This window comes from Dipodomys spectabilis, unplaced genomic scaffold, assembly GCF_019054845.1.
Source record: "Dipodomys spectabilis isolate Male_0828 unplaced genomic scaffold, ASM1905484v1 ptg000163l, whole genome shotgun sequence".
Taxonomy (NCBI): Eukaryota; Metazoa; Chordata; class Mammalia; order Rodentia; family Heteromyidae; genus Dipodomys; species Dipodomys spectabilis.
In genome coordinates, this window is record NW_024870840.1 from 18,883,024 (window position 1) to 18,897,530 (window position 14,507).

The 14,507-nt window shown below is 50.0% G+C and overlaps 1 protein-coding gene across 1 annotated transcript; it reads left to right on the forward strand.

The window, feature by feature from the left end:
- The first annotated feature begins 3,082 nt into the window (after positions 1–3,082).
- Positions 3,083–13,896, forward strand: Hmox1 (heme oxygenase 1). Its single transcript, XM_042693273.1, has 5 exons — positions 3,083–3,209; positions 4,681–4,801; positions 8,605–9,096; positions 10,746–10,845; positions 13,161–13,896. The coding sequence occupies exons 1-5, from the start codon at positions 3,187–3,189 to the stop codon at positions 13,283–13,285; spliced, it is 861 nt and encodes a 286-aa protein (XP_042549207.1). The 5' UTR covers positions 3,083–3,186; the 3' UTR covers positions 13,286–13,896.
- The last annotated feature ends 611 nt before the right edge of the window (positions 13,897–14,507 follow it).

The following is a 14,507-nucleotide window of genomic DNA, read 5'->3' on the forward strand; positions in this document are numbered from 1 at the left end:
CTGTCCTGGGCTCCTTTACCCAGAGTTCTCTGCATAGCCTCTGTTCTAGCAGACTCTGGGGCCTCCCAGGGATCCTCAGGGCCACTGAAAGCTGTCCCCAATGGGGGCACAGCCTAGGCCAGTACCCCCATCTTGGGTTCCCTATTCCCCATGTTCAATAAGAGAGGATCAGATCACATGAACTTTACCTTCTGTGGGGTCCCTTTACCCTTCTGTGGCACACTGGATTTGCAAACTTTACCCTCTGCACCTTAAATTCCAAGATCTTCTATTGGGGTGTAGTAGACAGGAGTAGGGGTCTGGCTCAAACTGATATGGTTGGAATCCTGGCTCTATCACTAGTTGTGTGGCAAAGAAAACTAGGCTAGAGGTGTGACTTAGCAGTAGAACATCTACCTAGTGTGAGGCTCTGAGTTCAAATCCAAATGCCACCAAAAAAGAGAAAAGAAACAATGGAAAAGAAAGAATGGAGATGAAAATGTCAATTGTCTGTCATCAGGATTAGGGGACATGGCACCTGTAAAACTTGACTAGGATTCTGTGTGTGTGTGTGTGTGTGGTTTCAACTTAGGGCCTGAGTACTGTCCCTGAGTTTTTTCTTCTCAAGGCCAGTGCTCTATCACTTTGAGCCACAGTGCACTTCTGGTTTTCTGGTAGTTAACTGGAGATTAGAGTCTCAAGGACTATTCTGCCTGGCTGGCTTTGAACCATAATCCTCAGATCTCAGCTTCCTGAGTAGCTAGGATTAAAGACATGAGTAACCAATGCCTGCCTAGAACTGTAGTTTATGATTGTGGCTGGACTCCAGCTTAGGCTGGCAGTGGTGATAAGGCCTGGCAATACTACAATTTTCCTGAAAAGGGAGGAGAAGTTGTGGCATTCAGCCATGGTTCCTCTATTCAGTATTGGCTGCCACCTGCAAGGCACCTGATCCAGGCCTGGGAACTCAACAAAGCAAAGCAGATAATGTCCCCTGCTTTCTAGGCTGCTCTTGGGAAGATGGTTGCTTCCAGGATGGCCTAGGTAGTGCCTGCTGAATGACAGTGGGAACCATGACAGACAGTAGAGACAGACATTGTCCTGTCTCACTCTGTGGCTCCCAAAGAAAAGACAGACCCCTGTGGTCCAGGAGGTTTTGAAGTCTTCCTGCCAGGCTGTCCCAATTCACACCTTATTTTCCTCATATGTAAAGTGAAGGTAATAATGGTTCCAAGACACAGAGTGGTGATAAGGATGAAATGAAGTCTGCAAGTACTCACAGTGACATCTGGCAATAGGAGTGTCGGCTGACTGCCCTTACTGTTCTGTTGTTCATAAAAGAAGAGTTGGCCAGGTGCTGGTGGCTCACATCTATAATCCTAGCTACTCAGGAGGCTAAGATATGAGGATCATGGTTCGAAGTCAACCTGGCAGGAAAGTCCATGAGACTCTGACCTCCAATAAACTACTCAGAAAAAGCCATAAGTGATGTGTGGCTCAAGTGGTAGAGAGCTAGCCTTGATCAGAGAGATGCTCAGAGATAGAGCTCAGGCACTGAGTTCAAGTCCCAGGATTGGCAAAAAAGAAAAAAAAAAAAGGATTTGCCAAATACTTTACCAAGCACTACTGACTTTTGAACACACAGGGGAGGACTTGGCCATCCTAGACCCACTGAAAGAAGTCTAGACACATGGCACACATCCCATTAAAGGTAGAGCTCTTGCTACCTCCAATGTCCTTGGCACAATCTAGTCACCTTAAAAAAAAAAAAAAAGAAGCTGGTTATAGTAATGTCCCCCTATAATCCCAGCACTCAAGAGGCTGATGCAGGAGGATTATGAGTTTGAGGTTACACAATGTGGACACTCCATTTAAACAAAGAGTTGGAGTGGCTGCTCCATCTCATGAAGAATTACTGAGCAGGTGAGTGGTGGAGGCCAGCCTTGCTCCAGGCTCAGTGGGCACCAAGGATGAGAAAAGAGGGAGCTGTGTGTCTTGGAAGAATGTCACAGGCATCCAAGCCTCGAGGCAGTTTATATAAAAGCCACCATCCTGGAAGGGGAGGTATGGTTTACATGGTGAGTGCTAGCCATGAGCAAAAAAGCCAAGTGAGACCCTGAATTCAAGCCCCAGTACATGTATGTGTGTGCACAAGCCCAACAACAACAACAACACACACACAGACAGAGTAAGTGTTGTAGTGTGTGTGGGGAACCAAGTGTTGTGAGAGGGGAGGAGGCAGGCAGGTAGACCCTTGGATGCCAGGTTCTTTTTATTGATTGTGTGTGTGTGTGTGTGTGTGTGTGTTGGTCCTAGATCTTGAACTCAGGACCTGGGTACTGTCCCTAAACTTTTTTTTTGCTCAAGGCTAGTGCTCTACCACATGACCCACAGGTCCACTTCTGGCTGTTTTCTGGGCTGTTTTTGAGGGGGAACAGGGTGTCATTTATTGAAGATAAGAATCTCAAATGGACTTTTCCTGCCTGGGCTGACTTCAAACCATGGTCTTCAGATCTCAGCCTTCTGGATAGCTGGGATTACAGGAGTGAGCCACCAGTGCCCAGTGGATACCAGGTTCTTGCTTTATATGTGACCCTGGACAGTCCATCCCCAAGCCTCAGTTTTCCCATCCGTGAAGTGGCAACCATCTGCCCTGCAGAATAACTCAGGAAGAAGCCGACACTAGTCTTCAGCCTGGTGTTAAGTGTAGGCCCCGGGGTGGGTCGGCTGTGGTGGGTTGTATCCATGGTGCCCACTAGCCTCTGGCTCTGAGAAGCACTGCTTTCTGGAACCTTCTAGATTCTTGGAGTGTCTGGGTCAGTGGTTGGGGTTTCTGGCAGGGGCTAAATCACAGCCAAAGCTCAGCACAGACTCAGATTTCCTTTTTTTTTTTAAACATCCCATGGCTGAGCTTTGTTTCCTGGGGTCATATGACTGCCCCCCAGCCCGCCTGCTGGCCGGGGGCGGTGTCGCAATGCTGGGCGGGGCGCGGGGGGGGGGGGGGGAGGAAACGGGGCGGGGCGGGGGCCCAGCCGGGAGGCGCCACGTGACCCGCCGCCAGTATAAAAGGGGCCGGGCTGCGTTCCTCACCACGTCCTCTGGCTCCTAGCCACTGGCCACGCCGCACGGCCGGATCCGGACCTCATTGGCCCCACCCGCAGAGCCGCGCACCCCAGCCCGCCCGCCGCCCCCCGCCAGGCCCAAGCGATGGAGCGCCAGCACCAAGACAGGCAAGTGTGGGCCCCGGGACGGAAGCGTGGGGTCCCCGCGAGGGGGGGACCGACCCTTCGGTCCCGCCGTGCGGGCAGGGACGGGCTGCCTGCCCTGTCCTGCCCGGGCCAGTAAGCAGTCGGGAGGAGGAAGGGTGATTTATGTGCCTGGCGCCCGGGGCGGGGGGGGGGGAGGGTACCCCCGAGGGGTCAGCCCTTGCAACAGCCAACTTTAGGGGTTTAGGGGTCTGGCTTGGTGTGGCTGGCTGAGCTGAGCGTGACCTCGCTGGGCCGCAGGACAGGTGTGCCCCAGGTGTCTGTCCGGGTGTGTCCCATCCTGGGGGGCAGCCCGTTCTGCTCTAGCCATGTCCGAACCACAGGGCCTCCGAGGCTGGCTGGCCCGCCCCGGAATTTGAACCGTGTGTATGGGAGGGGGACATGTTTTCAGGAAAGGCTCTGGAGAAGGGGAGAAATGTCCATTCTGAGAAAGGGGATTCAGATACCTCTCAGAAATACATCTGAGAAAGAGATAGATCTCTTTCCCACCCTACCTCTCTCCTTCCCTTTCATCTCTCCCCTCCTTCCCTCTTTTCTCCTCGGTTCCTTCCTTTCATGTTACTGGTAATTGAATTCAGGGTGGTCTTGCATGTGCTGGGCAAGGACTCTACCACTAAGCTACATCCCCAGCTTTAAAAATCTTGAGACATGCCTGCTAAAATCGCCCATGCTAGACTTGAACTTGGGATCTTTCTGCTTCTGGCCACCTCAGCAGCTGCGATCATAGGCCTGTCCACCACATCCCCACAGGACTTTCTCTTTGACTACAGGGGAAATTTCTTAGACCTTCTAATGCACAATTTGATGATGAGAATAACATTCTAGAGTGTGTGTGTGTGTGGGGGGGTGTTCCACAAGATTTGCATCTGCAACTTTGAAAGAAATTAAATACTTGATTTAAAAAACAAAGCAAGCGGGGCATGGGTGGCTCATGCCTGTAATCCTAGCTAATCAGAAGGCTGAGGTCTAAGGATTGTGGTTCAAAGCCAGCCAGGGCAGAAAAGTCTCCATGATACCTCCAATTAGCCACTCAAAAACCAGAAGTGGTGCTGTGGCTCAAGTGGTAGGGTAGAGTTCTAGTCTTGGGCACAAAGAGGCTCAGGGATAGCTCCCAGGCCCTGAGCTCAAGCCCCACAACAAATGACAACAACAAAAAAATCAAAGCAGTTTTGTTGAGTTCTGGGGCTTGTCATACCTGCCTGGTTTTCCCCTGGACTTCTGGGCTGTGCTGGGCTCCCCTGGCCTTCCCTGGGAATGACTGGGGACAGGGTTTTCCCTTTGAGAATAGTATTTTACTGACAGCAGTGACAGGGCTGGCACCTCTTTCTGCAGATGCCATGGAGAAAGTGAGGTTGCTGGGAGGGAGGGCTGCAGCATGTTGGGCGTGGCCCTCACATGCAGCTCCCATTACTGATCTCTCTCCTTCCCTCTGCAGCATACCCCAGGACCTGTCCGAAGCCTTGAAGGAGGCCACCAAGGAGGTGCATGTGCAGGCCGAGAATGCTGAGTTCATGAGAAACTTTCAGAAGGGCCAGGTGACCCCGGAGGGCTTTAAGGTAAGTGGCCTGATTGGTTCAATCCTACTAGGGACATGGCCTGTGTGCCCAAGACTCAAGCTAAGTGGCCTAAGTAGAGGCTGTAATCAGGGATGGCCAGGGACCAAGTAGGCTTGATGAAGGAAGTTGTTTTATTAGTCTTAATGCTGAAGCTCAGAGAGGTGACTTACCTTGTCACACAGTGGACTCAGGGCCTGCTCTGCAGTGTTGGTGGAGGCCCTCAGGCAACAATACTATCAATTGACTACCGAGTCTGTGCCGGCCAATTTATACACTTGTGACTCAACCCTGATGATGATGGGAAGACTCACCAAAGTTGAGTGATTCACAAAAAGCAACACAGCTGTATCTCTATACAGGGAAAAGACCGAAAGGAAAGAAACGTGGGTCTCATGTTGACCTTTAGGCTCCTGACCTGATTCTTTCTGTGATGCTGGGGATTAAACCCAGTGCCTTGCTCATGTTAGGCAAGTGCTCTACCACTGAGCTACAGCCTCAGACTTTTTTTTTTGGCTAGTCCTGGGGCTTGAACTCAGGGCCTGGGCACTGTCCTTGTTTCTTTTGCTCAAGGCTAGCACTCTACCACTTGAGCCATAGTGTCACTTCCAGCTTTTTCAGTTTATGTGGTACTGAGGAATCAAACCCAGGGCTTCATGCATGCTAGGCAACTACTCTACCACTGCATTTCCAGCCCCAGCCTTTTCGTTTTGTTCTGCTTTAATATAGTCTTGTTCTGAAGCCAAGGCTGGCCTTGAATTTGTGATACTCCTGCCTTTACCACCCTAATGCTGGGATTATAGGCATGAATCCCTATGCCCTCCTCTCCTGATCAAATTCGAATTTGGCTTTGAAGGCCAAATGGTCTGTAGGATGGGTTTGGGCCCTGGCAGGATCCTTTTCTAACAGTCGACCAGGGGGTTGGGAATGTGGCTCAGTAGTAGAGTGCTTGCCTAGCATGCATGAAGCCCTGGATTCCATTACTCAGCATCACATAAACATAAAACGCTGGAAGTGGTTTTGTGGTTCAAGTGGTAGAGTGCTAGCTTGAGCAAAAGAAGCTTAGGGACAGTGTACAACCCTGAGTTTGAGCCCCAGGACTGGCCAAAAAAAGTAGACCAGGAGCCCTCATCTAATGACCCAAGCTGCCTGTTCCAGCTACTTTTCTCCCTCATCTATGAAATGGGATTTCAACATCAGGCCCTTTCTAAGCACTCAATGTACACTAGGCCCTGATTTTACTATTTCCTGGCATGGTTGTGCAATTCATGCTCATAGAAGGAAAAAGTAGACTAAAAAACAGGCAGGTACTGGTGTTTTATGCCCTCAAAAACATCTGTAGCATTGTTCCAGTTGCTAATATCTCAGGAGGCTGAGATCTGAGGATCATGGTTCAAAGCCACCCCAGACAGGAAAAGTCCATGAGACTTTTATTTCCAATTAACTATCAAAAAGCCAGAAGTAGTTCCAGTAGTGGAACATTAGCCTTGAGCACTAAAGCTCAGAGACAGTGCTCAGTCACTAAGTTCAAGCCTCAGGATTGGTACCAAAAAAATAAAACAAAACAAAAACTGTATTGGCCTGGCACCAGTGGCTAGGCCTATAATCTTTTTTTTTTTTTTTTTTTTGGGTCCGGTCGTGGGGCCTGAACTCTGGGCCTGGGCGCTGTCCCTCAGCTCTTCAGCTCAAGGCCAGCGCTCTACCACTGAGCCAACTTCCTAGCCCCCTAGGCCTATAATCTTAGCTACTCTGGAGGTCAAGATCTGAGGATTGTATTAAAAGCTAGCTTGGGCAAGAAAGTCTGTGAGACTAATCTCCAGTTAACGTTGTAAGTGGTGGTGTGGCCCACATGGTAGAGCAAAAAAGCTTATTGACAGGTCACAGGCCCTGAGTTCAAGCCCCAGGACTGGCACACACTGGGTTCTATCACTCATGACACAGAGCTCTGCTGAGCCCCACTTCTATCATGAAGGATGCTTTGGTGAGGGGAGGTCTGACTTGCAGTTCTGGGAGTCCTGGCTGTGTTCTATGGCAGGAAGAGCTTTGTGTTTCTCCATCATCTCTAAAAGAATATATGCCCCCCAGTTATTGCCACATGGTTGGGCAATGGGGGCAGAGATGCTGGAATGTGCTGTCCACAGCCATCGTAGACTTTGGATCCTGCCCGTAATTCACACCTCAAAGTGAGCACCATCGATTGAGGCAGCCCAGAATTCCTTGCTGTTAGGCTGCTAGGATGACTGGTACAGTCAGCTGATGGGAGGACTAAGTGCCAGGGAACTTCCTGGGTTGCACCTAAAACTTAATTCTACCTTCACACAGCCAGGTGTTTGGATTATGTCCTAAGGCCAAGGTGGAACGGAACCACCTGACTTACAGTCACTGACCTGGAACCATCTCTTTCCTAGGCTGGGTAGCTGAGGCCAGAGGGCAAATGACTCAGCCAAGCTCACACAGCTGGGGCATGGGTGATCAGGGTTAGAACTGGGTCTGTCATACTGGAAAGCCCCGCCTCTCTTATACCAAGTTTCCTAGCTGTCTACCCTCTCAAGGAATGGGATTTCTAAGAATGTTTGAGCTTATGGAATTGTAATCCCTTGTACAGCTACTTAACAGAAATAATAAAGGTCAGCACTAGTGGTTCAGTGACCCTAGCTAACATCTGAGGATTACAGTTCAAAGCCAACCTGGGCAGGAAAGTCCATGAGACTTTTTTTTTTGTCAGTTATGGGGCTTGAACTCTGGGCCTGGGCACTTTCCCTGAGCTCTTCAGCTCAAGGTAAGTGCTCTACCACTCGAGCCACAGCACCACTTCCGGTTTTCTAGTGGTTTATTGGAGATAAGAGTCTCACGGAGTTTCCTGCCTGGGCTGGCTTTGAACTGTGATTCACAGAGCTCAGCCTCCTGAGTAGCTAGGATTACAGGTGTGAGCCACCGGCGCCTGACTCCACGAGACTCTTATCTTCAATTAACAACCAGAAAACCAGAAGTAGAGCTGTGGCTCCAAGTGGTAGAGCACTAGCCTTGAGCACATGAGCACAGGGACTGTACCTAGGCCCTCAGTTCAAGCCCCATACCAGAAAAAAATAATAATAAAAAGAACGTTTGGGCTTAGAAATAACTCGCCTTAACGAGAATTCCTAACTTTCACTCCTGCAAACTCAAGCCTGGAGTGTTAACGTATACCTGGTGTTTTCTGAGTGCTAGACCTCTTGCTCAGTTCAGTACCCAAAGACAGCAGAGCTGGGGCCACAAGAAGGAGAACTGTGCTCTGCAGGTCCCATTTCCCCAGACCCCAGAGATGCCTGGCCAGTCTCCTCTGAGCACTTTAAACGTATTCTGCCCTGTTCCAGAGCCATGGTAGTTCATTGGTAGCATCAGACTCCTACTTTCTTTTTCTTTCTTTTTCTGTGTGTCTGTATTGGAGCTTGACCTAGGAGCCAGGAGGCACTGGCCCTGAGCTATCTCAGCCTCCTGAGTAGCTGAGATTACAGGCATGAGCCACCGCCTGCTCCTAATATCTTATTCACTGTGCAACCCCAATATCTCAAACACTCTCTGAACCTTAGTTTTCTGTAAAATGGGAACAGAATCACCCTTAATGTATTTGTGTAAGAATTAAACAAGGCTGCATGTGTTAGTAAGGTTAAAAATGTTTTTAGCTGAGAATGCCATGGTAGAATGTTCCCCTGAGGAGATACCCCTGGAGAGAACTGGAGAGTCCTAGGAGGCAGGGGCCCAGGCAGGGGTGACAGGTATGAGCCAGGTGCAGAAATGGACAGCTAGACCTGTCCTTGTGTTTCCAGCTGGTGATGGCCTCCCTGTACCATATCTACACGGCTCTGGAGGAGGAGATTGAGCGTAACAAGGCAAGCCCCGTCTTCGCCCCCCTCTACTTCCCGGAGGAGCTGCACCGCAAGGCCGCCCTGGAGCAGGACATGGCCTTCTGGTACGGGCCCCACTGGCAGGAGACCATCCCTTACACGCCAGGCACACAGCACTATGTGAAGCAACTCCACAAGGTAGGGGTCACCGAGCCCGAGCTGCTGGTGGCCCATGCCTACACCCGCTACCTGGGAGACCTGTCTGGGGGCCAGGTCCTCAAGAAGATTGCACAGAAGGCCCTGGACCTGCCCAGCTCTGGTGAAGGCCTGGCCTTCTTCACCTTCCCCAACATCGAGAGTGCCACCAAGTTCAAGCAGCTCTACCGTGCCCGCATGAATACGCTGGAGATGACCCCCAAGATCAGGCAGAGAGTGATTGAAGAGGCCAAGACCGCATTCCTGCTCAATATCGAGGTGAGGAACCCACAGGATGTCCTGCCCCCTGCTGAGTCTCCAGGCCCTGAGTGTCATTAATGTTATTGGTCAGGGCTAAGCCGGCACTGAAGGACCAGGGTTGTAGCTCTGCCACTTCCTAGTTAGGTGATCTTGGGAAAATCCCATAATATCTCCATGCTTTAGTTTCCTCATCTGCATTATAGGGATGATAATAACACCTTCTTCACATTGGGAGGGAGAAGGCATTGGTGCCAGTGAAGTCCCTGCAGAAGTGCTGGCCACAATGTCTGTCCAGCAATGTTAGCTGCTGTTTCTATGGGGCGTAACCATCCCGTGGTGATAAATCTGGGGAGCTTCTAAGGTGTCCACACACTCATGGGTCACCAAGTTGGCACTGCAAGAGTTTCAGGCACTGGACACAAGGCCTGTCTTTAGGCCAGTGAGGAGGGTGGCTGATTTCTTTCTACAGCTGCTTCAGTCCTGGGGGAAGGAGGAAGGGAAGGAGGAAGTAAGGTTGGAGCAGGGCCTTGAAGATGAATTTTTTTTTTTTTGGCTTGGTCATGGGGCTTGAACTCTGGGTCTGAGCGCTGTCCCTCAGCTCTTCAGCTCAAGGCGAGCACTCTGCCACTTGAGCTACAGTGCCACTTCCAGTTTTCTGGTGGTTTATTGAAGAGTTTCATGGACTTTCCTGCCTGGGCTGGCTTTGAATCTCGATCCTTAGATCTCAAGCCTCCTGAGTAGCTAGGATTACAGGTGTGAGGCACCAGAGCTTAGCTTGAAGATGAATTCTTGGATGGAGCTTGAGGGATGGGGTCCTCTTCACCCCAGATGGTATAGTATACCATTACTGAGGGTACCACGGGGCCGGAAGTTCCAGCTGGGGGTCCCAGAGGAGACTGATCAGACACTTGTTACAGCAGTGCCTTTCCTATCACTCCCCCAAATCCAGTCACTTCTAGAAAAATCCAATAGCTTGTAGCTGGCTCTGTGTCCTGACTCAGACAAAGCCCTCCCAAGCTCTGGGAAGCTCACAATACAGATACCATCTGCTGTTCAACACTGGCAGAGCAGTGCTACACATGTGGATGGCAAAGGCGTGATGGCTGCAGTGAATCTGCATTCAGGACAGCTGTTGCTCTGGGGCCTGGGTCAGGGGCACTCCATGTTTGGGAAGAGGATAAACTGAGTAAAATATAAATGAGCATTTACATTTTCTTCTAATTTTTTTTATTGCCAAAATACTTTTTTTTTTTTTTTTTTTTTTATAGTTATTGGTTGTGGGGCTTGAACACAGGGCCTGGGCACTGTCCCTCAGCCTCTTTGTGCTCAAGGCTAGCATTACCGCTTAAGCCACAGCACCATTAGTGTTTGTTTGTTTTTGTTTTGCCAGTCCTGGGGCTTAAACTCAGGGCCTGGACACTGTCCCTGAGCCTTTTTGTGCTCAAGGCTAGTGCTCTACCACTTGAGCCACAGCGCCACTTCCAGATTTTTCTGTTTATGTGGTACTGAGGAATTGAATCTAGGGCTTCACCCAGGGCAAGCACTCTACCACTAAGCCACATTCCTAGCCTGCCACAATGTTTTATAACTAAGCTTAAAGCCTTATCCACAGCTGGGGTCTGGTGAAGTATTCACTGACTGAAGGGTGTGTGTATCTTGTCTTCCAGCTGTTTGAGGAGTTGCAGGGACTGCTGACCCAGGACTCAAAGGACCAGAGCCCATCTCAAGTTCCTGGGCTCCACCGGCGAGCCAGCAGCAGGGTGCAAGGTGAGGAGGGTATCTCTTCTTGCTGGAGGGAAATGGCCTAGCTGTTCATCTTGGATACTTCTTTTGCATGTGTGCTGCTTTAGAGGGCTTCAACTCAGGGCCTAGGAGCTGTCCTGAGCTTTTTTCTCAAGGCTAGTGCTCTGATGATTGCCTGACCTTCACTTCACTTTTGGTGCTTAATTGGAGATGAGTCTCATGAACCTTCCTACCTGGGCTGAAACCATGATCCTCAGATCTCAGCCTCCTGAATAGCTAGGATTACAGGTGTGAGCCATAGGCACCTGGCTTTCTGGGATTTCTTTACTCTTCTGTCTTCTGAATGTTTTAAGGGACAAGTGGGTTGCAGGCCAAAGAGCCACAGGGTTAATCTTCAATGTGACTGTTTCCCTACCTCAAGAATCAAGAGACAATGAGTTTGTTGGCTCAGGTGCTTAGAAGGCAGTGTCTCTATTTAGACTTCTTTTCTGGAGGGTTTGTTTTTGTGCTGTCCTGAGACTTGAATTCAGAGTGTGGGTGCTGGCCCTGAGCATCTGTGCTCAGGCTAGCACTCTGCCACTTGAGCCACAGATTCACGTATCTTGCTTTTTGGTGGTTAGTTGGGGATAAGAGTCTCACAGATTTCCTGTTCAAGGCTAGCTTTGAACTGCAATCTTCAGATCTCAGCTTCCTTCCAGTAGCTAGGATTACAGGTGTGAGCTATGGGTTTAAACTCAGGGCCTGAACTTCCTAGGTGGATGCTCTACCACTTTTGAACCACACTCCAGTCCTTTTGCTTAAGTTACTTTTCAAATAGGGTTTTGTGGGGGGTTTTTGGGCCTTGGCTGGCCTAGATCCACAAGCTGCCTACATACAATGCCTATGCAGCTGGGATTATAAACCTATACCATCACACCCAGCTATTTTTGTTGAGATGGGTTTAGACTCTTTTTGAGACTCTGGGAACTGGTGAGCAGGTCTCCAAGTGAGGCCGGATGCAAGGGACTTGTTTGCAGTTATTACCCCACCAGGAATGCTGGGAGGACACAGTAGACTGGGTCTTGCCTGTCAGCTCCTCCTCCTGCTCCCCAGGAGCTGTGGAAGGTATGGCTGTAGTAGAAACATCTGACGACTTCCAACAAGGCCAAAGTACTCCACAAAATGTGCCCTTGCCCAGCCAGGCACCCGTAAGAGGGGAGTGGGGCAACTGAACTCCCCTGTCCTCTGCCAGGGCCACAAGGGGACCCCACTGACAGGATTAGGCCTGGAGGATTAGTTTACGGCCAGTCAGATGGGACTAGGTAGCCACCTGGTGGTATAAGGAGACTCTGCAGTAAGGTCATGGTTCTCAATAGTGTGTATGGGGTGGGAGGCAGTGGAGACGATCAGTGAGGTTTGGTTTTGTTTTATTGGATTTTTTTTTTTTTCCTTTGTCAGTTATGGGGATGGAACTCAGGCCCTGGGCTCTGTGAAAACTAGTGCTGTACCACTTTGAGCCAGCCCAGGCAGGAAAGGACATAAGATTTTTTTTCTTTTGTCAGTTGTGGGGCTTGAACTTAGGATCTGGGTTCTGTCCCTGAGCTCCTTTGCTCAAGGCTAGTACTCTACCACTTGAGCCACAGTGCCACTTCCAATTTTCTGGTTAATTGGAGATAAAAGTCTCAGGGCCTTTCCTGCCTGGGCTGGCTTTGAACTATGATCCTCAGATCTCAGCCTCCTGAGTAGCTAGGATTACAGGCAGGAGCTACCAGCACCCAGCTTAGTGTTTTTTGTTTTTATTTTTTTGCTCTTTTGGAATTTCATTGTCTCATGAATTTCTACTGCAATTTTCCAAAAGTCAGATCCCTGTTACTTCTGGTGGCTAATGTGTCTATGTCTTGGGTGGTAGCAGTTTCTCTGTTTAGTGGGGCCAGGGCCAGAGCTTGTAGCCCTGGGATTAAATTTAAAATTCTGACCCCACAGGTGTCACTCTATTTCCCATCCTGCCTATTACCTTACCCCGTTCTTACTAAATGTGTCAACATCTGAGATGTACAGCTCAGACCTAGTGATCAGGAAAGCTTAAAGGGAGGGCCTTCCTGATCACAGGCAAGAGTCTGGAAAACATGCCCTGGGCCCAGAAGGAACCCACAGGGGCTGAGCATGGAAGGACAGATGATTTGGAGAGGTAGTGAGCTTCCCATCTCTGGAGGGATTCACTCAATCCATTTGTGTTCTAGCAGAATCCTGGCCTTGGACTGGGACTGTAGCACAGATGCCAAGGTCCCTCTGTTCTGTAGATCTGTGATGTCAGCCACTCTGCCCACCTGGGGTTGACCATGCTTGCCTTTCTTTTTCAGACTCCACAGAGGGTCCTAAAGGGAACGCCCAGCTCAGCAGACTCTCCCAGACGCCATTCCTCCGATGGGTCCTCACCTTCAGCTTTCTGGTGGCAACAGTGGCTGTGGGACTTTATGCAATATGAATGCTAGTGTGCTGGTCCCCAGGGACCATGAACTGTCCAGTGAAGGACCCTCTCCTTGGAGAGGCACAGAATCTCTTGCCTGATTTTTCACTTTGGGACACTGGAAGCCTTCAGGGCTTCTAACCTTCTCCTCATATCCCTCTGAAATGGAGGGAGGTGCTTGTGGCATGTCCCCCGCTCCTGCCTGGAAAGCATATGTAGCACATCCAGCCAGTGGCCTAGACATCCAAACCCAGTGGCTCTGGTTCTTACAACAGAGCCCAGAAGATATGGCCTGGCTGAAAGCAGCAGCTATCCTGAGCCTTCCTATGTCCTTTGCCCCTGTATCTACCTTGGCCATGACCATGACGGCTTTCTCAAGGGTTGTGAAAGGCATTTTTTCTATGTGCAGAGATGTTGTGTCTTGTGTCTCTTTTTTTTTGTTGGATCCACTCTTTGTTCTTGGTTCCACTTGAACAGTATGGTAATGTCTTATGTTCTGTTGTTTTATAACAAGTCTGGGCTGTCTCTTTGGGGAGGGTGGGGAGGGTGGGGGAGGGGGAGATGTTTAACAAGAGTGGCTTTGGTTTCCATGTTGGTATGTAATAATAAACAACACTGTCTAACAGCAACCCAAAGTGCTGCCATGGGCTCTGTGGCCTCACCTGTGCTTCTCATTCTTGTACTGTGGGAGTCACCTCATGCCCTGTGTTCATTCTCACAGTTAACTGGACCCGACTGAGGCTCAGGGAGGACTGGAACCAGGTCCCAAATCCAGGCCCTTCCTCCACCTCCCGTAGTCACAAAAGCCCCTGAAAGACTATAAACATGTGGCTTCCCAATCTGTAGAAGTAAAAACTCTTCATGGGAGGTAGGTGGGCAGAGCAGGGGACAGCCAGCAGCAGCACATGAGGATTGGGACTGGAGATCTTTGTCTCTCCTGGCTCTGCCATTAAGTCTGGAATCTTGGGCAGGTTGCTTCACACCTTTTTTTTTTTTTTTTTGGTTGGTCATGGGGCCTGAACTCTGGGCCCTGTCCCTGAGCTCTTCAGCTCAAGGCTAGGGCTCTACCACTTGAGCCACAGCGCCACTTCTGGCTTTTTCTACTTATGTGGTGCTAAGGAATTGAACCCAGGGCCTCATGCATGCAAGGCAAGCACTCTACCACTGAGCCACCTTCCCAGCCCAGGTTGCTTCACATCTTCTTTACTAATTATGTTTTGGGTCCGGTCGTGGGGCCTGA